The sequence below is a fragment of the Oncorhynchus clarkii genome, chromosome 7 (genome assembly GCF_045791955.1).
Source record: "Oncorhynchus clarkii lewisi isolate Uvic-CL-2024 chromosome 7, UVic_Ocla_1.0, whole genome shotgun sequence".
In the NCBI taxonomy this organism is placed as follows: domain Eukaryota; kingdom Metazoa; phylum Chordata; class Actinopteri; order Salmoniformes; family Salmonidae; genus Oncorhynchus; species Oncorhynchus clarkii.
Window position 1 is genome coordinate 82,497,940 of NC_092153.1, and position 25,924 is coordinate 82,523,863.

The 25,924-nt window shown below is 45.9% G+C and overlaps 1 protein-coding gene across 1 annotated transcript in view; it reads right to left on the reverse strand.

The window, feature by feature from the left end:
* Positions 1 to 25,924, reverse strand: part of LOC139412698 (arf-GAP with coiled-coil, ANK repeat and PH domain-containing protein 3-like) — an 82,780-nt gene that overhangs the window by 29,537 nt on the left and 27,319 nt on the right. The window contains exons 9-13 of the mRNA XM_071159358.1: positions 24,989 to 25,000; positions 7,851 to 7,963; positions 6,648 to 6,699; positions 2,110 to 2,210; positions 1,426 to 1,537 (exon numbers count right to left, since the gene is read on the reverse strand). Coding sequence (XP_071015459.1) covers positions 1,426 to 1,537; positions 2,110 to 2,210; positions 6,648 to 6,699; positions 7,851 to 7,963; positions 24,989 to 25,000 — 390 coding nt within the window. The remainder of the gene's footprint in view (positions 1 to 1,425; positions 1,538 to 2,109; positions 2,211 to 6,647; positions 6,700 to 7,850; positions 7,964 to 24,988; positions 25,001 to 25,924) is intronic.

Below are 25,924 nucleotides of genomic sequence, written 5' to 3' on the forward strand. Positions count from 1 at the left end.
TGGGTCCCAGCTAAAGGCTTTAGGCCAGCTGGTGGGTGGGTCCCAGCTAAAGGCTGTCAGATGGAACAATCAATGTCATTCTCTCTATAGGTTTCATGTTAGGGTCAGTACCTCAATGTCGTTCTCTCTGTAGGGTTCATGTTAGGGTCAGTACCTCAATGTAGTTCTCTCTGTAGGGTTCATGTTACGGTTAGGGTTAGTACCTCAAAGTCGTTCTCTCTGTAGGGTTCATGTTAGGGTCAGGGTTAGTGTTAATATTAAGGATAGGGTTAATGTTAGGATTAGAGTTGAGGTTAGAGTCAGGGTTAATGTTAGGGTTAGAGTTGAGGTTAGAGTCAGGGTTAATGTTAGGGTTAGAGTTGAGGTTAGAGTCAGGGTTAATGTTAGGGTTAGGATTAGAGTTGAGGTTAGAGTCAGGGTTAATGTTAGGGTTAGGATTAGAGTTGAGGTTAGGTTTTAGAGTCAGGGTTAATGTTAGGGTTAGGATTAAGAGTTGAGGTTAGTCAGGGTTAATGTTGGGGTTAGGATTAGAGTTGAGGTTAGTCAGGGTTAATGTTAGGGTTAGGATTAAGAGTTGAGGTTAGTCAGGGTTAATGTTGGGGTTAGGATTAGAGTTGAGGTTAGTCAGGGTTAATGTTGGGGTTAGGATTAGAGTTGAGGTAAGTCAGGGTTAATGTTAGGGTTAGGATTAGAGTTTAGGTTAGAGTCAGGTTTAATGTTAGGGTTAGGATTAGAGTTGAGGTTAGAGTCAGGGTTAATGTTAGGGTTAGGATTAGAGTTGAGGTTAGTCAGGGTTAATGTTAGGATTAGAGTTGAGGTAAATCAGGGTTAATGTTAGGGTTAGGATTAGAGTTGAGGTTAGTCAGGGTTAATGTTAGGATTAGAGTTGAGGTTAGTCAGGGTTATTGTTAGGTTTAGGATTAGAGTTGAGGTTAGTCAGGGTTAATGTTAGGGTTAGAGTTGAGGTTAGAGTCAGGGTTAATGTTAGGGTTAGGATTAGAGTTGAGGTTAGTCAGGGTTAATGTTAGGGTTAGAGTTGAGGTTAGTCAGGGTTAATGTTAGGTTTAGGATTAGAGTTGAGGTTAGTCAGGGTTAATGTTAGGGTTAGGATTAAGAGTTGAGGTTAGTCAGGGTTAATGTTAGGGTTAGGATTAGAGTTCAGGTTAGTCAGGGTTAATGTTAGGATTAGAGTTGAGGTAAATCAGGGTTAATGTTAGGGTTAGGATTAGAGTTGAGGTTAGTCAGGGTTAATGTTAGGTTTAGGATTAGAGTTGAGGTTAGTCAGGGTTAATGTTAGGGTTAGGATTAAGAGTTGAGGTTAGTCAGGGTTAATATTAGGATTAGGGGCAGGGTTAGAGTCAGGGTTAATTTTGGGGTTAGTGCCAGGATTGATTTTAGGGTTAGGGTTGAGGTCAGGGCCGGTACCTCGATGTAGTAGTTGTCTGATATCTCTCTGTATGCAGAGGCAATGGAGGCCTGTACAGCTTGGATCCAGGCCTGCCGTAACTTCTCTGACTCTGCCTGGAGCATACAGCTCCTAGTGGGAGAGAGGAGGGTGAGGAGAGGACACACACATACACACCGATCATATACACACACACACACACCGATAGATCATATTCACCCACACACACACACCAATCATATACACACACACATACACCGATAGATCATATTCACCCACACACACACACCGATCATATACACACACACACACACACACACACACACACACACACACATACACACATACACACACACACACACACCGATAGATCATACTCACCCACACACACACCGATCATATACACACACACATACACCGATAGATCATATTCACCCACACACACACACTGATCATATACACACACACACACACACACACACACACACACACACACACACACACACACACACACACACACACACACACACACCGATAGATCATACTCACCCACACACACACCGATCATATACACACACACATACACCGATAGATCATATTCACCCACACACACACACACACACACACACACACACACACACACACACACACACACACACACACACACAACGATCATATTCACACATATACACACACATACTTACTTAGTGGGGGACACCACCTCAAAGCAGAACCTCCTCTCTCCGTCCTCGCAAGGTTTGACTGAACACAGCCTCAGGTCCTCCACCACCACCGTCAGGGCATCCTATTGGCAGAGAGCAGTGTCAATCAAAACACAACATTCTTTCATTGGCTGAGAGCGGTGTCAACAAAAACCCAACATCCTTTCATTGGCTGAGTATCTTCAGCCCCTTCTCTTGTAATTTAGTCAGGGGGCCACCACATATTGTCTTTGGGGCCACCCTGGATTTAGCCTCAAATCCAATATGGTGTCCAAAATCCAATATGGTGTCCAAAGTCCAATATGGTTGGCATTGTAACAGTAGTGTTTGTAGTTCTGGGGCCTGACCAGGTTACACAGCTAACAGTAGTGGTTGTAGTTCTGGGGCCTAAACCAGGTTAAACAGCTAACAGTAGTGTTTGTAGTTCTGGGGCCTGACCAGGTTACACAGCTAACAGTAGTGGTTGTAGTTCTGGGGCTGAGAAGGAATATCACCACAGCAAGCAAGGTACTTGGAGTCCAACAGACAGGCCTGGATGAGATCTTTAAGGTCAGGGCCCTCCCCAAGGTACTTGGAGTCCAACAGACAGGCCTGGATGAGATCTTTAAGGTCAGGACCCTCCCCAAGGTACTTGGAGTCCAACAGACAGGCCTGGATGAGATCTTTAAGGTCAGGGCCCTCCCCAAGTTACTTGGAGTCCAACAGACAGGCCTGGATGAGATCTTTAAGGTCAGGGCCCTCCCCAAGGTACTAGGAGTCAAACAGACAGGCCTGGATGAGATCTTTAAGGTCAGGGCCCTACGTAAAGGCTGACAAAATCATTTTAGACCCAAGCCACCCCCTGTACCCGGACTGTGAACTACTCCCCTCTGGGCGTAGGTATAAGGCACCCCTCGGCAGGAAAAACAGAACTTGACAATCATTTGTGCCAGGTGTTATATCTCTCCTAAATAGCTTTGGCTAATGTTCCTATCCACCCAGTAAGATCAGCAAGCTAATGTTCCTATCCACCCAGTAAGGTCAGCAGGCTACTGTTCCTATCCACCCAGTAAGGTCAGCAGGCTAATGTTCCTATAGACCCAGTAAGGCCAGCAGGCTAATGTTCCTATCCACCCAGTAAGGCCAGCAGGCTAATGTTCCTATCCACCCAGTAAGGTCAGCAGGCTAATGTTCCTATAGACCCAGTAAGACCAGCAGGCGAATGTTCCTATAGACCCAGTAAGACCAGCAGGCTAATGTTCCTATAGACCCAGTAAGGCCAGCAGGCTAATGTTCCTATCCACTCAGTAAGACCAGCAGGCTAATGTTCCTATAGACCCAGTAAGGCCAACAGGCTAATGTTTCTATAGACTCAGTAAGGCCAGCAGGCTAATGTTCCTATAGACTCAGTAAGAGACAGCAGGCTAATGTTCCTATAGACTCAGTAAGACCAGCAGGCTAATGTTCCTATAGACCCAGTAAGACCAGCAGGCTAATGTTCCTATAGACCCAGTAAGACCAGCAGGCTAATGTTCCTATAGACCCAGTAAGACCAGCAGGCTAATGTTCCTATAGACTCAGTAAGGCCAGCAGGCTAATGTTCCTATAGACTCAGTAAGGCCAGCAGGCTAATGTTCCTATAGACCCAGTAAGACCAGCAGGCTAATGTTCATATAGACTCAGTAAGGCCAGCAGGCTAATGTTCCTATAGACTCAGTAAGGCCAGCAGGCTAATGTTCCGATCCACCCAGGAAGCAATGAACACCTGTCTTATGCACTTGGCCTCATGTTTGGTTGCATCCACTGTAATGTCACCAGCTCAACCCAAACAGCAGAAGAGTCCACTATAATGTCAGCAGCTCAACCCAAACAGCAGAAGAGTCCACTATAATGTCAGCAGCTCAACCCAAACAGTAGAAGAGTCCACTATAATGTCAGCAGCTCAACCCAAACAGTAGAAGAGTCCACTATAATGTCAGCAGCTCAACCCAAACAGTAGAAGAGTCCACTATAATGTCAGCAGCTCAACCCAAACAGTAGAAGAGTCCACTATAACGTCACCAGCTCAACCCAAACAGTAGAAGAGTCCACTATAATGTCACCAGCTCAACCCAAACAACGGAAGAGTCCACTATAATGTCAGCAGCTCAACCCAAACAGTAGAAGAGTCCACTATAATGTCAGCAGCTCAACCCAAACAGTAGAAGAGTCCACTATAATGTCACCAGCTCAACCCAAACAGTAGAATAGTCCACTATTATGTCAGCAGCTCAACCCAAACAGTAGAAGAGTCCACTATAATGTCAGCAGCTCAACCCAAACAGTAGAAGAGTCCACTATAACGTCACCAGCTCAACCCAAACAGTAGAAGAGCCTACTATAATGTCACCAGCTCAACCCAAACAGTAGAAGAGTCCTCTATAATGTCACCAGCTCAACCCAAACAGTAGAAGATTCCACTATAATGTCACCAGCTCAACCCAAACAGTAGAAGAGTGCGATTAAACATCCTAACGAGCATCACACATCCAGTGAATCAGTGGAAGGTCATGTTGGATTCAGGCAGCCGTATTGGACTAGCAATTAATCAAAGCTTACTTCTTCATAACGAGGTGATTTCAGAGGCCAATCCTGGAGCCACAAGTTATACCACAGTTGGTATACCACAAGTTGTAGAGCTAGGGAGAGGGTGTCCAGGTATACCACAGTTGGTATTCCACAAGTTGTAGAGCTAGGGAGAGGGTGTCCAGGTATACCACAGTTGGTATTCCACAAGTTGTAGAGCTAGGGAGAGGGTGTCCAGGTATACCACAGTTGGTATTCCACAAGTTGTAGAGCTAGGGAGAGGGTGTCCAGAGTTCATCTTGTCTTTTGTTTGAGCCTCCCAGTTGCCTCATTGATTCCCAAAGAGACTTCATGTCTTGGAATATTTGGTGCTGCCAAGCAGTCTGCTGTCTTTGCTATATCCAGACAATGGTGTTTATTTATGGCAGGCCTACTGCTGGTCTTACTGGGTCTATAGGAACATTAGCCTACTGGATGCCCAACATAGTTTAATGACACAACATTGGTATTGAGTACAGGTCATAGGTACAGTACACACATCTAGTTTAATGACACAACATTGGTATTGAGTACAGGTCATAGGTACAGTACACACATCTAGTTTAATGACACAACATTGGTATTGAGTACAGGTCATAGGTACAGTACACACATCTAGTTTAATGACACAACATTGGTATTGAGTACAGGTCATAGGTACAGTACACACATCTAGTTTAATGACACAACATTGGTATTGAGTACAGGTCATAGGTACAGTACACACATCTAAAAGACGTCTCTCATTTAAAACCTAAAACTGGTGTCACGACTTCCGCCGAAGTTGGTTCCCTCTCCTTGTTCGGGAGGCGTTCGGCGCTCGTCGTCACTGTCTTTCTGGCTGCCACCGATCCATGTTTCTGTTTTCCATTTGTTATGTCTTGATTGTACACACCTGGTTCCCATTCAGTTATTATTATTTCCCTATTTAACCCTCTGGTTCCCGTTATGTGTTGGTGCGTGTGTAACGGATGTGAAACGGCTAGCTTAGTTAGTGGTGCGCGCTAAATAGCGTTTCAATCGGTGACGTCACTTGCTCTGAGACCTTGAAGTAGTGGTTCCCCTTTGCTCTGCAAGGGCCGCGGCTTTTGTGGAGCGATGGGTAACGATGCTTCGTGGGTGTCAGTTGTTGATGTGTGCAGAGGGTCCCTGGTTCGCGCCCGGGTATGGGCGAGGGGACGGTCTAAAGTTATACTGTTACACGTGATTGTTCCCGTTATGTGTTAGTCTTGTGTGTTAGGGTTTGTAGTTCCCTACGTGGATTTATTGTACTGGTTATTTTTCCAGAGTAAAGTATGTTATTTTTTACTCCGTCCTGCTTGACTCCGTCCTGCTTGACTCCGTCCTGCTTGACTCCGTCCTGCTTGACTCCGTCCTGCTTGACTCCGTCCTCACCTATACACGCTGGCGCTGACAACAGCTGATTAAACCACCATTTAATGGTATAATGGCAGCCATATTGGATTTTTGGATGAAATAACGGATTTGGAGTCGAGAAGGCAGATGGGAGGAGCTACAGGAAGACGGGCTCATTGGCTGGAATGTAATACATGTGTAACTATGTGTTGTTGTCAGGCAGGACCATACAACAGCACTGAATGAGACCACATTTGACTTGGAAAGTTTAAATTCATCAAAAATATTCATAGTTGATATTTCCTCCTATTTTATCTTTCTCTTTACAGGTCTATATTTCCTAGATGCATTAAGATATCCGACTGCTGTTCGTTTATGTTGGGAAGGCAACTGACTACTTGTGTTCCAAATGTTAGCAATATCAGAGCTTGTAATATTGGGTAACATGAGTTTGTAGGGGAATCTCAATAACTAAAGCCCCTTTGTTGATGATTGGCCACCAGCCTAATGATGGCACAAACAGACCGGCATTCAGGCGGATTACATAGCTATCCTTTCAAAAGTCCCAGTTCTTTTCTTACCTTAAGTCGCTTCTGGTAGACCAGCTGGCTGTTCTGTATGGAGAACCACCGTCTGGAAGGAGAGAGGAGGAGGGGAGGAAAGGATTAGAGAGGAGGAGAGGAGACAAGAGGAGACCGAGTTAGATGAAGTACCACTCTGAATCAAACAGTACTGTTGTGTTTTTTACATTTTTATTTCACCTTTATTTAACCAGGTAGGCCAGTTGTGAACAAGTTCTCATTTACAACTGCGACCTGGCCAAGATAAAGCAAAGCCGTGTGACACAAACCACACAGAGTTACACATGGAGTAAAACAAAACATACAGTCAATAACACAATCCAATTTGCTGACTAGAGTGTTGGAGGCTATTTTGTAAATGACATCGCCGAAGTCAAGGATCGGTAGGATAGTCAGTTTTCCGAGGGTATGTTTGGCAGCATGAGTGAAGGATGCTTTGTTGCGAAATAGGATGCCGATTCTAGATTTAATTTTGGATTGGAGATGCTATTAAAATTCTCGATTATCGTGGATTTAGTTGCATATCGCGGGGGCTATTCGATGCTAATGCAGAACGCCACAGAATGTTTTTGTGCTGGTCAAGGGCAGTCAGGTCTGGAGTGAACCAAGAGCTCTATCTGTTCTTAGTTCTACATTTTTTGAAAGGGGCATGCTTATTTAAGATGGTGAGAAAAGCACTTTTAAAGAATAACCAGGTATCCTCTACTGACGGGATGAGGTCAATATCCTTCCAGGATACCCGGGCCAGATCGATTAGAAAGGCCTGGTCGCTGAAGTGTTTTAGGGAGCGTTTGACAGTGATGAGGGGTGGTTTTTTGACCGAAGACCCATTATGGGCAGTGATCGCTGAGATCCTGGTTGAAGACAGCAGTGGTGTATTTAGAGGGCAGGTGGGTCAGGATGATATCTATGAGGGTGCCCGTGTTTACGGATTTAGGGTTGTACCTGGTAGGTTCCTTGATGATTTGTGTGAGATTGAGGGCATCTAGCTTAGATTGTAGGATGGCTGGGGTGTTAAGCATATCCCAGTTTAGGTCAGCTAACAGTACAAACTCTGAAGATAAACGGGGGGCAATTAATTCACATATGGTGTCCAGGGCACAGCTGGGGGCAGAGGGGGGTCTATAACAAGCGGCAACAGTGAGAGACTTATTTCTGGAAAGGTGTTGTAGTTGAGGTGTAGGACAGGTGTTTCTATCTCACCTGTTCCAGGTCTTGAAGGCATTGGAGGCCCTCTTGAACAGGTAACCTTCCATCACCACTCCGTTAGGAGCGTCCACGTTGAACTCCACCTTATTATCATCATAGGAGAAGTCCTAGAGACCAAGACAAAGGGAGGGAGGGGGGAGACTGGGGTTAATGTCTGTGTCTGTAGCTAACTTACAGAGGAGAGGAGAGGAGAGGAGAGGAGAGGAGAGGAGAGGAGAGGAGAGGAGGGTTAATGTTTGTGTCTGTAGCTAACTTACAGAGGAGACTGGGGTTAATGTCTGTGTCTGTTGCTAACTTACAGGGGAGAGGAAAGGAGGGTTAATGTCTGTGTCTGTAGCCAATTTACAGAGGAGAGGAGAGGAGGGTTAATGTTTGTGTCTGTAGCTAACTTTACAGAGGAGAGGAGGGTTAATGTCTGTGTCTGTAGCTAACTTACAGAGGAGAGGAGAGGAGGGTTAATGTTTGTGTCTGTTGCTAACTTACAGAGGAGAGGAGAGGAGGGTTAATGTTTGTGTCTGTTGCTAACTTACAGAGGAGAGGAGAGGAGGGTTAATGTTTGTGTCTGTTGCTAACTTACAGAGGAGAGGAGAGGAGGGTTAATGTTTGTGTCTGTTGCTAACTTACAGAGGAGAGGAGAGGAGGGTTAATGTCTGTGTCTGTTGCTAACTTACAGAGGAGAGGAGAGGAGGGTTAATGTTTGTGTCTGTAGCTAACTTACGGGGGAGAGAGACTGTGGTTAGGGTCTGAAGTCAACTGTAAATCTTTAAAGCTAACTGGGCAAGAAAATAACAATTCCTGTAGTATGAACTACGGTACAACTGTATATTATGTTACTGTGCAGTAAATATACATATATTTATTTATTTACTGCACAGTAACATAATATACAGTTGAACTTTTTTTTTGTGTGAATATATATATATATATATACACACACACACAATAGTCAAAAGTTTGGACACCACTTCTCATTCAAGGGTTTTTCTTTATTTTCACTATTTTCTACATTGTAGAATAATAGTGAAGACGTCAACACTATGAAATAACACATATGAAATCATGTAGTAACCAAAACAAATCAAAGTAGCCACCCTTTGCCTTGATGACAGCTTTGCACACTCTAGGCATTACCTCAACCAGCTTCATGAGGTAGTCACCAGGAATGCATTTCAATTAACAGGTGTGCATTGTTAAAAGTTAATGTATGGTATTTCTTTCCTTCTTAATGTGTTTGAGCCAATCAGCTGTGTTGTGACAAGGTAGGGGTGGTATACAGAAGATAGCCCTATTTGGTGAAAAGTCCATATTATGGCAAGAAGAGCTCAAATAAGCAAAGAGAAACGACAGTCCAACATTACTTTAAGACATGAAGGTCAATCAACCAGGAACATTTCAAGAACTTTGAACATTTCTTCAAGTGCAGTTGCAAAAACCATCAAGCGATATGATGAAACTGGCTCTCATGAGGACCGCCACAGGAAAGGAAGACCCAGAGTTACCTCTGCTGCAGAGGATAAATTCATTAGTTACCAGCCTCAGATGGCAGTCCAAATAAATACTTCAGAGTTCAAGTAACAGACACATCTCAACATCAACTGTTCAGAGGAGACTGGGTGGATCAGGCCTTCATGGTCGAATTGCTGCAAAGAAACCACCACTAAAGGACACCAATAAGAAGAGATTTGCTTGGGCCAAGAAACATGAGCAATGGACATTAGACCAGTGGAAATCTGCCATTTGGTCTGGAGTTGAAATTTGAGATTTTTGGTTCCAACCACCGTGTCTTTGTGAGATGCAGAGTAGGTGAACGGATGATCTCTGCATGTGTGATTCCCACCGTGAAGCATGGAGGAGGTGTGGGGGTGCTTTGCTGGTGACACTCAGTGATTTATTTGGAATTCAAGGCACACTTAACCAGCATGGCTACAACAGCATTCTGCAGCGATATGCCATCTGGTTTGCGTTTAGTGGGACTATCGTTTGTTTTTCAACAGGACAATGAACCAACACACCTCCAAGCTGTGTAAGGGTTATTTGACCAAGAAGGAGAGAGATGGAGTGCTGCATCAGATGACCTGGCCTCCACAATCACCCGACCTCAACCCAGTTGAGATGGTTTGGGATGAGTTGCACCGCAAAGTGAAGGCAAAGGTGTGGCTACACTTTTTTGGTTACTACATGATTCCATATGTGTTATTTCATAGTTTTGATGTCTTCACTATTATTCTACAATGTAGAAAATAGTAAAAATTAGATGGTGTGTCCAAACTTTTGACTGGTACTGTATATTACATACAGTAAAATATAAATATATATATTTTTTTTAGCCACACCTTTGCCTTGATGATAGCTTTGCACCCTCCTGCCATTCTCTCAACCAGCTTCACCTGGAATGCTTTTCCAACAGTTTAGAAGGAGTTCCCACATATGCTGAGCACTTGTTGGCTGATTTTCCTTCACTTTGCGATCCAACTCATCCCAAACCATCAATATCTATATATATATATATATATATATACTTTGTTTACATAAGAGCTAATTGTCCTATACTGTAGGCTCGCAGCATATCCTCTCACAGATGGACTGAATCTTAAGAGACTTAAACAACAACCGCCTCAGACTCGAGATGTAAAATAAGATTTCTGCATACGGCCCTGTGAATACAATAACCCAAACAGCCTTAGTGACAAACCAGTGGAGGCTGGTGCGAGGGGCTATAGGAGGACAGGCTCTGTGAAATGACTGGAACAGAGTAAATGGAACGGAGTCATGTGGTTTGATACCATTTCATTTATTCCATTCCAGGCATTACAATGAGCCAGTCCTTCTATAGCATCTCCCACCAGCCTCCACTGTAGTGTACAGTATGTCATAGAGAACTTGCAGAGGGGACAGAATGCTGTTCTGTGACCTAATGGTTTTTAGATAAGCTGGTGGGAAACTAGACTATCCCCAGGAAACAGCTTTATGTTTGTCTGAGAACAAACAGGTTGACAGATAGTTAAATGGGGGGGATATGGGGCTGTCAATCATTCACTGGTGTTGCCCAATGGATGCTGTTTGATACAGAGGAAAGATATATATATATATTTTAACCTTTATTTAACTAGGCAAGTCAGTTAAGAACAAATTCTTATTTTCAATGACGGCAGGTTAACTGCCTGTTCAGGGGCAGAACGACAGATTTGTACCTTGTCAGCTCTGGGTTTGAACTTGCAACCTTCCGGTTACCTTACGGCTTTGAAGTTCTCCAAGAACACAGTGGCCTCCATCATTCTTAAATGGAAAAAGTTTGGAACCACCAAGACTCTTCCTAGAGCTGGCTGCCCAGCCAAACTGAGCAATCGTGGGAGAAGGGTCTTGGTCACATGATTCCATGCCAGAGCACCAGAGTTGCTCTTTGGAGATGGGAGAACCTTCCAGAACGACAACCATCTCTGAAGCACTGCACTAATCAGGCCTTTGTGGTAGAGTTGCCAGACAGAAGACACTCCTCAATAAAAGACACAAGACATCCCTCTTGGAGTTTGCCAAAATGCACCTAAAGACTCTCAGTCCATGAGAAACAACATTCTCTGGTCTGATGAAACCAAGATTGAACTCTTTGGCCTGAATGCCAAGCGTCATGTCTGGAGGAAACCTGGCACCATCCCTACGGTGAAGCATGGTGGTGGTAGCATCATGCTGTGGGGATGTTTTTCAGCGGCAAGGACTGGGAGACTAGTCAAGATCGAGGGACCAATGAACGGAGCAAAGTACAGAGAGATGCTTAATGAAAACCTGCTCCAGAACGCTCAAGACCTCAGACTGTTCACCTTCCAACAGGACAACGACCCTAAGCACACACCCAAGACAACGCAGGAGTGGCTTTGGGACAAGTCTCTGAATGTCCTTGAGTTGCCCAGCCAGAGCCCGGACTTGAACCCGATCTAACATCTCTGGAGAGACCTGAAAATAGCTGTGCAGCGACGCTCCCCATCCAACCTGACAGAGCTTGAGAGGATCTGCAGAGAAGAATGGTAGAAACTCCCCAAATACAAGTGTGCCAAGCTTGTAGCGTCATACCCAAGAAAACTCTAGGCTGTAATCACTGCCAAAGGGGCTTCAATAAAGTACTGAGTAAAGGGTCTGAATACTTATGATATTACCAATTTTTTTGTAATACATTTGCAAAATTTTCTATAAACCCTGTTTTTGCTTTGTCATTTTAGAGTATTGTGTGTAGATTTAATCAATTTTAGAATAAGGCTGTAACGTAACAAAATGTGGAAAAAGTCAAGGGGTCTGAATACTTTCAGAATACACTGTACGTATCAGGTTATATCAGCTTCACTAAAACAAGACATATGTTGATCAGACAGACACCAGGACCACTCATCTCTCTCACACGCACACACACACTCATCTCTCTCACACACACACACACACACACACACACACACACACACACACACACACACACACACACACACACACACACACACACACACACACACACACACACACACACACGATCACTGTCAGGACCTCTCATATCTCCTAGGTCCTTTGTCACACACTGAGGACTGGGTTGAGGAGGCAGAGGAAGGAAGAGATGGAGGATGGAGGGAGGGGTGGATGGAGGGAGGGAAGGAGATGGCATGTGTTAAATTACTGTTAATTGTTGTGGCCATGCTTTTGGTCTGCGCCAAGGTGGCTACCACCTGGAATACTGTATAGATTTGGAGCTGCACTGAGACACACACACACACACACACACACACTGAACGGAACGGAATCCAAAAAAGTGTATGACACAGATCATTGTGTAAGCATCACTAGCTCAAATACTCCTGTCTATGAAAAGATCCTCAAGGTTTCTACACAGATAACACATTTGTTCTCCAATACCCATTCTTGCAACAACAGAAGCTAGCGGGGACTAAAAAGTTACATTCCAGGGATGGGTTCTAAAATCCACAGAACAGGAGATAACCTCTGGGGTTATCCACACGCTGCAACTACAGAACTGTCTGTCTGCCTGCTTGTCACCTAGGATTATAACCTACAGATCTGTCTGTCTGCTTGTCACCTAGGGCTACAACCTACAGAACTGTCTGTCTATTTGGACTATAACCTACAGAACTGTCTGTCTGCTTGTCACCTAGGACTATAACCTACAGAACTGTCTGTCTGTTTGTCACCTAGGACTATAACCTACAGAACTGTCTGTCTGCCTGTCACCTAGGGCTACAACCTACATAACTGTCTGTCTGCTTGTCACCTAGGACTATAACCTACAGAACTGTCTGTCTGCTTGTCACCTAGGACTATAACCTACAGAACTGTCTGTCTGCTTGTCACCTAGGTCTATAACCTACAGAACTGTCTGTCTGCTTGTCACCTAGGACTATAACCTACAGAACTGTCTGTCTGCCTGTCCCCTAGGACTACAACCTACAGAACTGTCTGTCTGCTTGTCACCTAGGACTACAACCTACAGAACTGTCTGTCTGCTTGTCACCTAGGACTATAACCTACAGAACTGTCTGTCTGCTTGTCACCTAGGACTATAACCTACAGAACTGTCTGTCTGCTTGTCACCTAGGACTATAACCTACAGAACTGTCTGTCTGCCTGTCCCCTAGGACTACAACCTACAGAACTGTCTGTCTGCTTGTCACCTAGGACTACAACCTACAGAACTGTCTGTCTGCCTGTCACCTAGGACTACAACCTACAGAACTGCCTGTCTGCTTGTCACCTAGGACTACAACCTACAGATCTGTCTGTCTGCTTGTCACCTAGGACTATAACCTACAGAACTGTCTGTCTATTTGGACTATAACCTACAGAACTGTCTGTCTGCTTGTCACCTAGGGCTATAACCTACAGAACTGTCTGTCTGCTTGTCACCTAGGGCTACAACCTACAGAACTGTCTGTCTGCCTGTCACCTAGGGCTATAACCTACAGAACTGTCTGTCTGCTTGTCATCTAGGACTATAACCTACAGAACTGTCTGTCTGCTTGTCACCTAGGACTACAACCTACAGAACTGTCTGTCTGCTTGTCACCTAGGACTACAACCTACAGAACTGTCTGTCTGCCTGTCACCTAGGACTACAACCTACAGAACTGTCTGTCTGCTTGTCACCTAGGACTACAACCTACAGAACTGTCTGTCTGCTTGTCACCTAGGACTACAACCTACAGAACTGTCTGTCTGCCTGTCACCTAGGACTACAACCTACAGAACTGTCTGTCTGCTTGTCACCTAGGACTACAACCTACAGATCTGTCTGTCTGCTTGTCACCTAGGACTACAACCTACAGAACTGTCTGTCTGCTTGTCACCTAGGACTATAACCTACAGAACTGTCTGTCTGCTTGTCACCTAGGACTATAACCTACAGAACTGTCTGTCTGCTTGTCACCTAGGACTACAACCTACAGAACTGTCTGTCTGCCTGTCACCTAGGACTATAACCCACAGAACTGTCTGTCTGCTTGTCACCTAGGACTACAACCTACAGAACTGTCTGTCTGCTTGTCATCTAGGACTATAACCTACAGAACTGTCTGTCTGCCTGTCCCCTAGGACTACAACCTACAGAACTGTCTGTCTGCTTGTCACCTAGGACTATAACCTACAGAACTGTCTGTCTGCTTGTCACCTAGGACTATAACTTACAGAACTGTCTGTCTGCTTGTCACCTAGGACTATAACCTACAGAACTGTCTGTCTGCCTGTCACCTAGGACTACAACCTACAGAACTGTCTGTCTGCTTGTCACCTAGGACTACAACCTCCAGAACTGTCTGTCTGCTTGTCACCTAGGACTATAGCCTACATAACTGTCTGTCTGCTTGTCACCTAGGACTATAACCTACAGAACTGTCTGTCTGCCTGCTTGTCACCTAGGACTATAACCTACAGAACTGTCTGTCTGCTTGGACTACAACCTACAGAACTGTCTGTCTGCCTGTCACCTAGGACTATAGCCTACATAACTGTCTGTCTGCTTGTCACCTAGGACTATAACCTACAGAACTGTCTGTCTGCTTGTCACCTAGGACTATAACCTACAGAACTGTCTGTCTGCTTGTCACCTAGGACTATAACCTACAGAACTGTCTGTCTGCTTGTCACCTAGGACTACAACCTACAGAACTGTCTGTCTGCCTGTCACCTAGGACTATAACCTACAGAACTGTCTGTCTGCCTGTCACCTAGGACTATAACCTACAGAACTGTCTGTCTGTCTGCTTGTCACCTAGGGCAATTATTATGCTCTGTTGTTGTTCTACTCTGTTCTGTTCTGTTCCACCCTTTCTGTGTGTGTGTGACAACATTGCAGAACTGTTGATGAACACACACACACACACACACACACACACACACACACACACACCTCCTCAGGCTCTGATCTCATTGTGAATGGTAGACAGATGGGCCGGCGGCCGTCCTGACACATTTTATGCAATTCTACACATTTTGCCATGGGAGCGGAGAGAAATGGTTACAGTGTTTAATATATCGGAGTGTGACTGACTAACAAAATCAATTGGCTCACCCCAGCTGGTAATTCGAACACGATAACAAGTTTAGATAGCCGTCCGCTCATCAAATTGACCAATCTAAAAAAAACGTTAGCTGACGTGGGCTAATTCAGGTGACTATCAGTGACTGATTTAACAAGAGAAAAACTACTAAGGCATAACCACATTTCAAAACCGCACCTTGTGTATTCTACTATTGTAACTCTCAACAGTATCTAAATACATTTTGGAAATATATCCGAGGTCCATCCCTGTTGTAGAAAGCTGTTATTATTGTTGCCCTGGGAGATGTGTATGAATTTTACCATCCTATAATAAGCAACTGTAAATTTAGTAAAATCTCACCAGTGTGTAATCCAACCTGCCAAATATCTTCATCTTTTGCAGAGTACAATCCAACAACATTTCACGTTTAAAAGTAAGTTCCAAATTCTCAAACATAAATAATACAAATAAAACGAAGGTTTAAAGAAAAAAACGATGCTTCTGTTCAATTGTCAAAATGTTATCATTTCCAATATTCCGGTTACGGATTAAGAGTCTGAACTGAAGACTTCAGAAGAACACCGGAGAAACGGAGAATAGCGGACACCAGAGCATCAGAACACCGGAGAAACGGAGAATAGCGGACACCAGAGCATCAGAACACCGGAGAAACGGAGAATAGCGGACACCAGAGCATCAGAACACCGAATGTCAACAGTCTGCTCGTGCTGCAGTGACGTTTCGCGCTCCAACCCACACTGCCTCCCGAAACCAGCTGCTCATGCTTGTACCTGCAGTGTGTGTGTATAGTCAGGGCCGGCTCTAGCGTTTTGGGGGCACTGAGAGAGATTTGGTCGCGGGCCCCCCACCCGGGCCTCCTCTTGATGGTGGAGAGAATATTTTTTGTTTTAAAGTACATTTCCTGTAATTCTGCACATTTTGCCATGGGGTGGAGATACATTTTCACTTTTAATGCTAATTTCATGCAATTCTAAACATTTTGTCATGAGTTATTCCATGTTAATATGATATTTGAGTGGGAATGACTAACAAAATCAATGGGAACCCCCGGGAGGTCAGGGCCTTGCATTCCCAGTCTGTATTCCGCCATGATCACTACAAGTTTAAATAGTTTAGCCAGCTAACTACCAATCTAAAAAGTGTTAGCTGACATGGCTAATTGAGTCACTGTCAGTAACTGACATACAGTAAGTAACAAGAGATGTACCACCAAACGTAGAAATTGTACCATGTGCATTCTACTATTCTACTTCTCAGTAGTAAATTGAGACCCCGACTGAGTTCCTAAGGGCCCCCTAGCAGACTGCCTCATTAGCATACAGCTGTCGTTTTTGTTGCGCTCGCAGAAGCCGCTGCCATGGAAAAGCCACCGCTTGCGCCCTGTGCGCAGAGCGATTTACGAGCCTTCCATTCTACCCCCCCTGAGGCCCCCCAAAGCCTTGATACCCTGAGGCCAGGTCCTCTTTCTTCCCTCCTCCGTCCTGGAGGAGCCCAGCTTCCATCTGTCTGAGAGTCTATTGCTGCCTAATCAAGCACACATTATGGCTCCCAACATTATGGCTCCCACAGGTCCCTACACCCCCAACACTAACACCCACCTACAGGTCCCTACACCCCCAACACTAACCCCCACCTACCTACCCACCTACCTCTCTCTCTATCCCTCTATCTCTCTATCCCTCTTGGTCTCTCGCTCTCTATTCAATTCAATTCTACCACTCTATCCCTCTATCCTATAGCTTCAAGGCAAGTAACACTGAATCATGCATGAGAGCACCAGCTGTTCCGGACGACTGTGTGATCACACTCTCCGTAGCCGAAGTCAGCAAGACCTTTAATCAGGTCAACATTCACAAGGCCACGAGGCCAGACCAGCTGGCAAGTCTCGTCACTGACATTTTCAACCTCTCCCTGACCCAGTCTGTAATACCCACATGTTTCAAGCAGACCACCATAGTCCCTGTACCCAAGAATGTAAAGGTAACCTTCCTAAATGACTACAGCCTAGTAGCACTCACATCCGTAGCCATGAAGTGCTTTGAAATGCTGGTCATGGCTCACATCAACACCACCATCCCAGAAACCCTAGACACATTCCAATTTGCATACCACCCCAACAGATCCACAGATGATGCAATCTCTATTGCACTCCACACTGCCCTTTCCCACCTGGACAAAAGGAACACCTATGTGAGAATGCTATTCATTGACTACAGCTCAGCGTTCAACACCATAGTGCCCTCAAAGCTCATCACTAAGCTAAGGACCCTGGGACTAAACACCTCCCTCTGCAACTGGATCCTGGACTTCCTGATGGGCCACCCCCAGGTGGTAAGTGTAGGCAACCACACATCCGCCACGCTGATCCTCAACACGGGGGCCCCTCAGGGGATGTGTACTCAGTCCCCTCCTGTACTACCTGTTCACCCATGACTGCGCGGCCAGGCATGACTCCAACACCATCATCAAGTTTGCCGATGACACAACAGTGGGAGGCCTGATCACCAACAACGATGAGACTATAGGGAGGTCAGAGACCTGGCTGTGTGGTGTCAGGACAACAACCTCTTCCTCAACGTGAGCAAGACAAAGGAGCTGATCGTGGACTATAGGAAAAGGAGGGTCGAACAGGCTCACATTAACATCCACGGGCCTGAAAGTATAGCGGGTCGAGAGTTTAAATTTCCTTGGTGTCCACATCACCAACGATCTATCATGGTCCAAACACACCAAGACAGTCGCGAAGAAGACACGACAAGATTTGGCATGGGTCCCTAAATCCTCAAAAAGTTATACAGCTGCACCATTGAGAGCATTGACCGGTTGCATTACTACCTGGTATGGCAACTGCTTGGCATCCGACCATAAGGCACTATAGAGGGTAGTGCTTACGGCCCAGTACATCACTGGGGCTGAGCTTACTGCCATCCAGGACCTCTATACCAGGCGGTGTCAGAGGAAGGCCCAGGAAATTGTCAAAGAACCCTAACTAAGTTAAGGACCATGTGACTAAACACCTCCCTCAGTCACGCAGTCATAGACTGATCTCTCTGCTACCGCACGGTAAGTGTTAACAGAGTGTAAAGTCTAGGTCCAAAAGGCTCCTCAACAGCTTCTACCCACAAGCCATAAGACTGCTGAACAATTAATCAAATGGCCACCCGGACTATTTACATTAACCCCCCCTCCTTTGTTTTTACACTGCTGCTACTCTCTGTTTATTATCTATGGATAGTCACTTTACCCTTACCTTTAACCCCTATGTACAAATGTTATACCTCGAAGGAACCTGTTGACTCGGTACTGGTGCTTCCTGTATATAGTCTCCACATTGACTCGGTACCGGTACCCCCTGTATATAGCCTCCACATTGACTCTGTACTGGTACCCCCTGTATATAGCCTCCACATTGACTCTGTACTGGTACCCCCTGTATATAGCCTCCACATTGACTCTGTACTGGTACCCCTTGTATATAGCCTCCACATTGACTCTGTACTGGTACCCCCTGTATATAGCCTCCACATTGACTCTGTACTGGTACCCCCTGTATATAGCCTCCACATTGACTCTGTACCGGTAACCCCTGTATATAGCCTCCACATTGACTCTGTACCGGTACCCCCTATATATAGCCTCCACATTGACTCTGTACCGTAATACCCTGTATATAGCCTCCACATTGACTCTGTACCGTAACACCCTGTATATAGCCTCCATATTGACTCTGTACCGTAACACCCTCTATATAGCCTCCACATTGACTCTGTACCGTAACACCCTGTATATAGCCTCCATATTGACTCTGTACCGTAACACCCTGTATATAGTCTCCACATTGACTCTGTACCGTAACACCCTGTATATAGCCTCCACATTGACTCTGTACCGGTAATCCCCTGTATATAGCCTCCACATTGACTCTGTACCGTAATACCCTGTATACAGCCTCCACATTGACTCTGTACCGTAATACCCTGTATATAGCCACATTGACTCTGTACCGTAATACCCTGTATATAGTCTCCACATTGACTCTGTACCGTAACACCCTGTATATAGTCTCCACATTGACTCTGTACCGTAACAACCTGTATATAGCCTCCACATTGACTCTGTACCGGTAACCCCCTGTATATAGCCTCCACATTGACTCTGTACCGTAATACCCTGTATACAGCCTCCACATTGACTCTGTACCGTAATACCCTGTATATATCCTCCACATTGACTCTGTACCGTAATACCCTGTATATATCCTCCACATTGACTCTGTACCGTAATACCCTGTATATAGCCTCCACATTGACTCTGTACCGTAACACCCTGTATATAGCCTCCACATTGACTCTGTACCGTAATACCCTGTATATAGCCTCCACATTGACTCTGTACCGTAATACCCTGTATATAGCCTCCACATTGACTCTGTACCGTAACACCAAGTATATAGCCTACACATTGACTCTGTACCGTAACACCCTGTATATAGCCTCCACATTGACTCTGTACCGTAACACCCTGTATATATCCTCCACATTGACTCTGTACCGTAATACCCTGTATATATCCTCCACATTGACTCTGTACCGTAACACCCTGTATATAGCCTCCACATTGACTCTGTACCGTAACACCCTGTATATAGTCTCCACATTGACTCTGTACCGTAACACTCTGTATATAGTCTCCACATTGACTCTGTACCGTAAAACCCTGTATATATCCTCCACATTGACTCTGTACCGTAATACCCTGTATATAGCCTCCACATTGACTCTGTACCGTAATACCCTGTATACAGCCTCCACATTGACTCTGTACCGTAATGCCCTATATATAGCCTCCACATTGACTCTGTACCGTAATACCCTGTATATAGTCTCCACATTGACTCTGTACCGTAACACCCTGTATATAGCCTCCACATTGACTCTGTACCGTAATACCCTGTATACAGCCTCCACATTGACTCTGTACCGTAATGCCCTATATATAGCCTCCACATTGACTCTGTACCGTAATACCCTGTATATAGTCTCCACATTGACTCTGTACCGTAACACCCTGTATATAGTCTCCACATTGACTCTGTACCGTAATACCCTGTATATAGCCTCCACATTGACTCTGTACCGTAATGCCCTGTATATAGCCTCCACATTGACTCTGTACCGTAATACCCTGTATATAGCCTCCACATTGACTCTGTACCGTAATACCCTGTATATCGCCTCCACATTGACTCTGTACCATAATACCCTGTATATAGCCTCCACATTGACTCTGTACCGTAATACCCTGTATATAGCCTCCACATTGACTCTGTACCGTAATACCCTGTATATAGCCTCCACATTGACTCTGTACCGTAACACCCTGTATATAGCCTCCACATTGACTCTGTACCGTAACACCCTGTATATAGCCTCCACATTGACTCTGTACCGTAATACCCTGTATATAGCCTCCACATTGACTCTGTACCGTAACACCCTGTATATAGCCTCCACATTGACTCTGTACCGTAACACCCTGTATATAGCTTTGTTATTGTTAATTTTATTGTGTTACTTTTTATTTGATTTTTTAACTTTAGTTTACTTAGTAAATATTTTCTTAACTCTATTTCTTGAACTGCATTGTTGGTTTCTCTCTCTCTGGACCTCTCTCACTCTCCCTCTCGCTCTCGCTCTCTATCCCTTTCCATCTGTTAATCCCTAAGCAGTGTGACATCATGCCATCTGTCGACTTCAGCCCTCTTGCCTGTGGGGAAAGGAGAGGGAGGGTAGTTTAGGTTGGCATCATGCCCAGTAGAGGATCTCTGCTGTCGGGTACAGCAGCCCTGGTGTCCCCAGGTCTCTGACCTCCCTGAATCTCCTTTAAGTAAACGCCCTTATTTTATTTTTCAGATAGCACATATAAACCTTACAGTTAAGGGTCTGTCCCTACAGTAGAACCAGGGTCTGTCCATAGAGTAGATCAGTAGAACCAGAGTCTATCCCTACAGTAGAACCAGGGTCCGTCCCTACAGTAGAACCAGGGTCTGTCCCTACAGTAGAACCAGGGTCTATCCCTACAGTAGAACCAGGGTCTGTCCCTACAGTAGAACCAGGGTCTGTCCCTACAGTAGAACCAGGGTCTATCCCTACAGTAGAACCAGGGTCTATCCCTACAGTAGAACCAGGGTCCGTCCCTACAGTAGAACCAGGGTCCGTCCCTACAGTAGAACCAGGGTCCGTCCCTACAGTAGAACCAGGGTCTATCCCTACAGTAGAACCAGGGTCTGTCCCTACAGTAGAACCAGGGTCCGTCCCTACAGTAGAACCAGGGTCCGTCCCTACAGTAGAACCAGGGTCTATCCCTACAGTAGAACCAGGGTCTGTCCCTACAGTAGAACCAGGGTCTGTCCCTACAGTAGAACCAGGGTCTATCCATACAGTAGAACCAGGGTCCATCCCTACAGTAGAACCAGGGTCCGTCCCTACAGTAGAACCAGGGTCTATCCCTACAGTAGAACCAGGGTCTATCCCTACAGTAGAACCAGGGTCTGTCCCTACAGTAGAACCAGGGTCTATCCCTATAGTAGAACCAGGGTCTATCCCTACAGTAGAACCAAGGTTTGTCCCTACAGTAGAACCAGGGACTATCCCTACAGTAGAACCAGGGTCTGTCCCTAGAGTAGAACCAGGGTCTGTCCCTACAGTAGAACCAGGGTCTGTCCCTACAGTAGAACCAGGGTCTGTCCCTACAGTAGAACCAGGGTCTGTCCCTACAGTAGAACCAGGGTCTATCCCTACAGCAGAACCAGGGTCTATCCCTACAGTAGAACCAGGGTCTGTCCCTACAGTAGAACCAGGGTCTGTCCCTACAGTAGAACCAGGGTCCATCCCTACAGTAGAACCAGGGTCTGTCCCTACAGTAGAACCAGGGTCTGTCCATACAGTAGAACAGTAGAACCAGGGTCTATCCCTACAGTAGAACCAGGGTCTGTCCCTACAGTAGAACCAGGGTCTGTCCCTACAGTAGAACCAGGGTCTATCCCTACAGTAGAACCAGGGTCTATCCCTACAGTAGAACCAGGGTCTATCCCTACAGTAGAACAGTAGAACCAGGGTCTTTCCCTACAGTAGAACAGTAGAACCAGGGTCTATCCCTACAGTAGAACCAGGGTCTATCCCTACAGTAGAACCAGGGTCTATCCCTACAGTAGAACCAGGGTCTATCCCTACAGTAAAACCAGGGTCTATCCCTACAGTAGAACCAGGGTCTGTCCCTGCAGTAGAACCAGGGTCTATCCCTACAGTAGAACAGTAGAACCAGGGTCTATCCCTACAGTAGAACAGTAGAACCAGGGTCTATCCCTACAGTAGAACAGTAGAACCAGGGTCTATCCCTACAGTAGAACCAGGGTATGTCCCTACAGTAGAACCAGGGTATATCCCTACAGTAGAACCAGGGTCTGTCCCTGCAGTAGAACCAGGGTCTATCCCTACAGTAGAACAGTAGAACCAGGGTCTATCCCTACAGTAGAACAGTAGAACCAGGGTCTATCCCTACAGTAGAACAGTAGAACCAGGGTCTATCCCTACAGTAGAACCAGGGTCTGTCCCTGCAGTAGAACCAGGGTCTATCCCTACAGTAGAACAGTAGAACCAGGGTCTATCCCTACAGTAGAACGGTAGAACCAGGGTCTATCCCTACAGTAGAACCAGGGTCTGCCCCTACAGTAGAACCAGGGTATGTCCCTACAGTAGAACCAGGGTCTATCCCTACAGTAGAACCAGGGTCTGTCCCTGCAGTAGAACCAGGGTCTATCCCTACAGTAGAACAGTAGAACCAGGGTCTATCCCTACAGTAGAACAGTAGAACCAGGGTATATCCCTACAGTAGAACAGTAGAACCAGGGTCTATCCCTACAGTAGAACCAGGGTCTGTCCCTACAGTAGAACCAGGGTCTATCCCTACAGTAGAACCAGGGTCTGTCCCTGCAGTAGAACCAGGGTCTATCCCTACAGTAGAACAGTAGAACCAGGGTCTATCCCTACAGTAGAACAGTAGAACCAGGGTCTATCCCTACAGTAGCACCAGGGTCTATCCCTACAGTAGAACCAGGGTCTATCCCTACAGTAGAACCAGGGTCTATCCCTACAGTAGAACCAGGGTCTATCCCTACAGTAGAACCAGGGTCTGTCCCTGCAGTAGAACCAGGGTCTATCCCTACAGTAGAACAGTAGAACCAGGGTCTATCCCTACAGTAGAACAGTAGAACCAGGGTCTATCCCTACAGTAGAACCAGGGTCTATCCCTACAGTAGAACCAGGGTATGTCCCTACAGTAGAACCAGGGTCTATCCCTACAGTAGAACCAGGGTCTGTCCCTACAGTAGAACCAGGGTCTGTCCCTGCAGTAGAACCAGGGTCTATCCCTACAGTAGAACAGTAGAACCAGGGTCTATCCCTACAGTAGAACAGTAGAACCAGGGTCTATCCCTACAGTAGAACAGTAGAACCAGGGTCTATCCCTACAGTAGAACCAGGGTCTGTCCCTGCAGTAGAACCAGGGTATATCCCTACAGTAGAACAGTAGAACCAGGGTCTATCCCTACAGTAGAACAGTAGAACCAGGGTCTATCCCTACAGTAGAACAGTAGAACCAGGGTCTATCCCTACAGTAGAACCAGAGTCTGTCCCTACAGTAGAACCAGGGTCTATCCCTACAGTAGAACAGTAGAACCAGGGTCTATCCCTACAGTAGAACAGTAGAACCAGGGTCTATCCCTACAGTAGAACAGTAGAACCAGGGTCTATCCCTACAGTAGAACTAGGGTCTGTCCCTACAGTAGAACAGTAGAACCAGGGTCTGTCCCTACAGTAGAACAGTAGAACCAGGGTCTATCCGTACAGTAGAACAGTAGAACCAGGGTCTATACCTACAGTAGAACCAGCATCAGTTTTCCTCTTGTCAAGTCAGACACTGCATACCTTTAGAGAGCTGTTTAACTTGGCAGAAATGTCCAGATCAACAAGCCCACGTCAACTAACATTTATTTTGATTTAGTTTCTTTAGCCCATAGATATTGTTGTAAATATCACATGAATACACATTAGACATGGGGAAAAATGTATAGAATTGCAATAAAATTAGCTTAAAAACGGCATAATGTTCTCTGCACCTTATGACAAAATGTGTAGAATTGCAGGAAATAATCTTTAAACCTACAAAATGTTTTCTCCAACAACAAGAAGAGTGTGAACAGTTTGTTGTCATGAACAGTGCTAGAACCCATAGCACTAGACGTGATGCATGCAGGAGCGTGAGATGTTCCCCCGACGCTGGAAAGGAGACCCCCCCCCCCTAGTAAAGCTAGCCAGTCAGAGTACGCCCTGCCATATCCTCTCCCCCCATTTCCTCTCCCCCCATATCCTCTCCCTCCATCCTCTCTCTCCAGCCTCTCTCCATCCTCTCCCTCCATCCTCTCCCCCCATATCCTCTCCCCCCATATCCTCTCCCTCCATCCTCTCCCTCCATCCTCTCCCTCCATCCTCTCCCTCCATCCCCTCCCTCCATCCTTTAAGTACTCACCTCCATCAGAGTCTGGAGAAGATCATTGGGCGGAGGGCGTTGGTAGAAAGGAGAGAAAGAAACAAATTAATGTTAGCACAATCACAAGGTCAGGAAGTAAACTGACATGTAGTTAGTAGCCCTTGATAAGGTGAGTAGCCCTTGATAAGGTGAGTAGCACTTGATAAGGTGAGTAGCCCTTGATAAGGTGAGTAGCCCTTGATAAGGTGAGTAGCCCTTGACTCATCTCTTCAGTGGGTCATATGATTGAGTGTAGTCTGGCCCAGGAGTGGGAAGGTGAACGGAAAGGCTCTGGAGCAACGAACCGCCCTTGCTGTCTCTGCCTGGCCGGTTCCCCTCATTCCACTGGGATTCTCTGCCTCTAACCCTATTACAGGGGCTGAGTCACTGGCTTACTGGGGCTCTCTCATACCGTCCCTGGGAGGGGTGCGTCACCTGAGTGGGTTGAGTCACTGATGTGATCATCCTGTCTGGGTTGGCGCCCCCCTTTGGGTTGTGCCGGGGCGGAGATCTTTGTGGGCTATACTCAGCCTTGTCTCAGGATGGTAAGTTGGTGGTTGAAGATATCCCTCTACTGGTGTTGGGGCTGTGCTTTGGCAAAGTGGGTGGTGTTATATCTTTCCTGTTTGGCCCTGTCCGGGGGTGTCCTCGGATGGGGCCACAGTGTCTCCTGACCCCTCCTGTCTCAGCCTCCAGTATTTATGCTGCAGTAGTTTATGTGTCGAGGGAATAGGGTCAGTTTGTTATATCTGGAGTACTTCTCCTGTCCTATTCGGTGTCCTGTGTGAATTTAAGTGTGCTCTCTCTAATTCTTTCTTTCTTTCTCTCTCTCGGAGGACCTGAGCCCTAGGACCATGCCTCAGGACAACCTGACATGATGACTCCTTGCTGTCCCCAGTCCACCTGGCCGTGAGCTGCTCCAGTTTCAACTGTTCT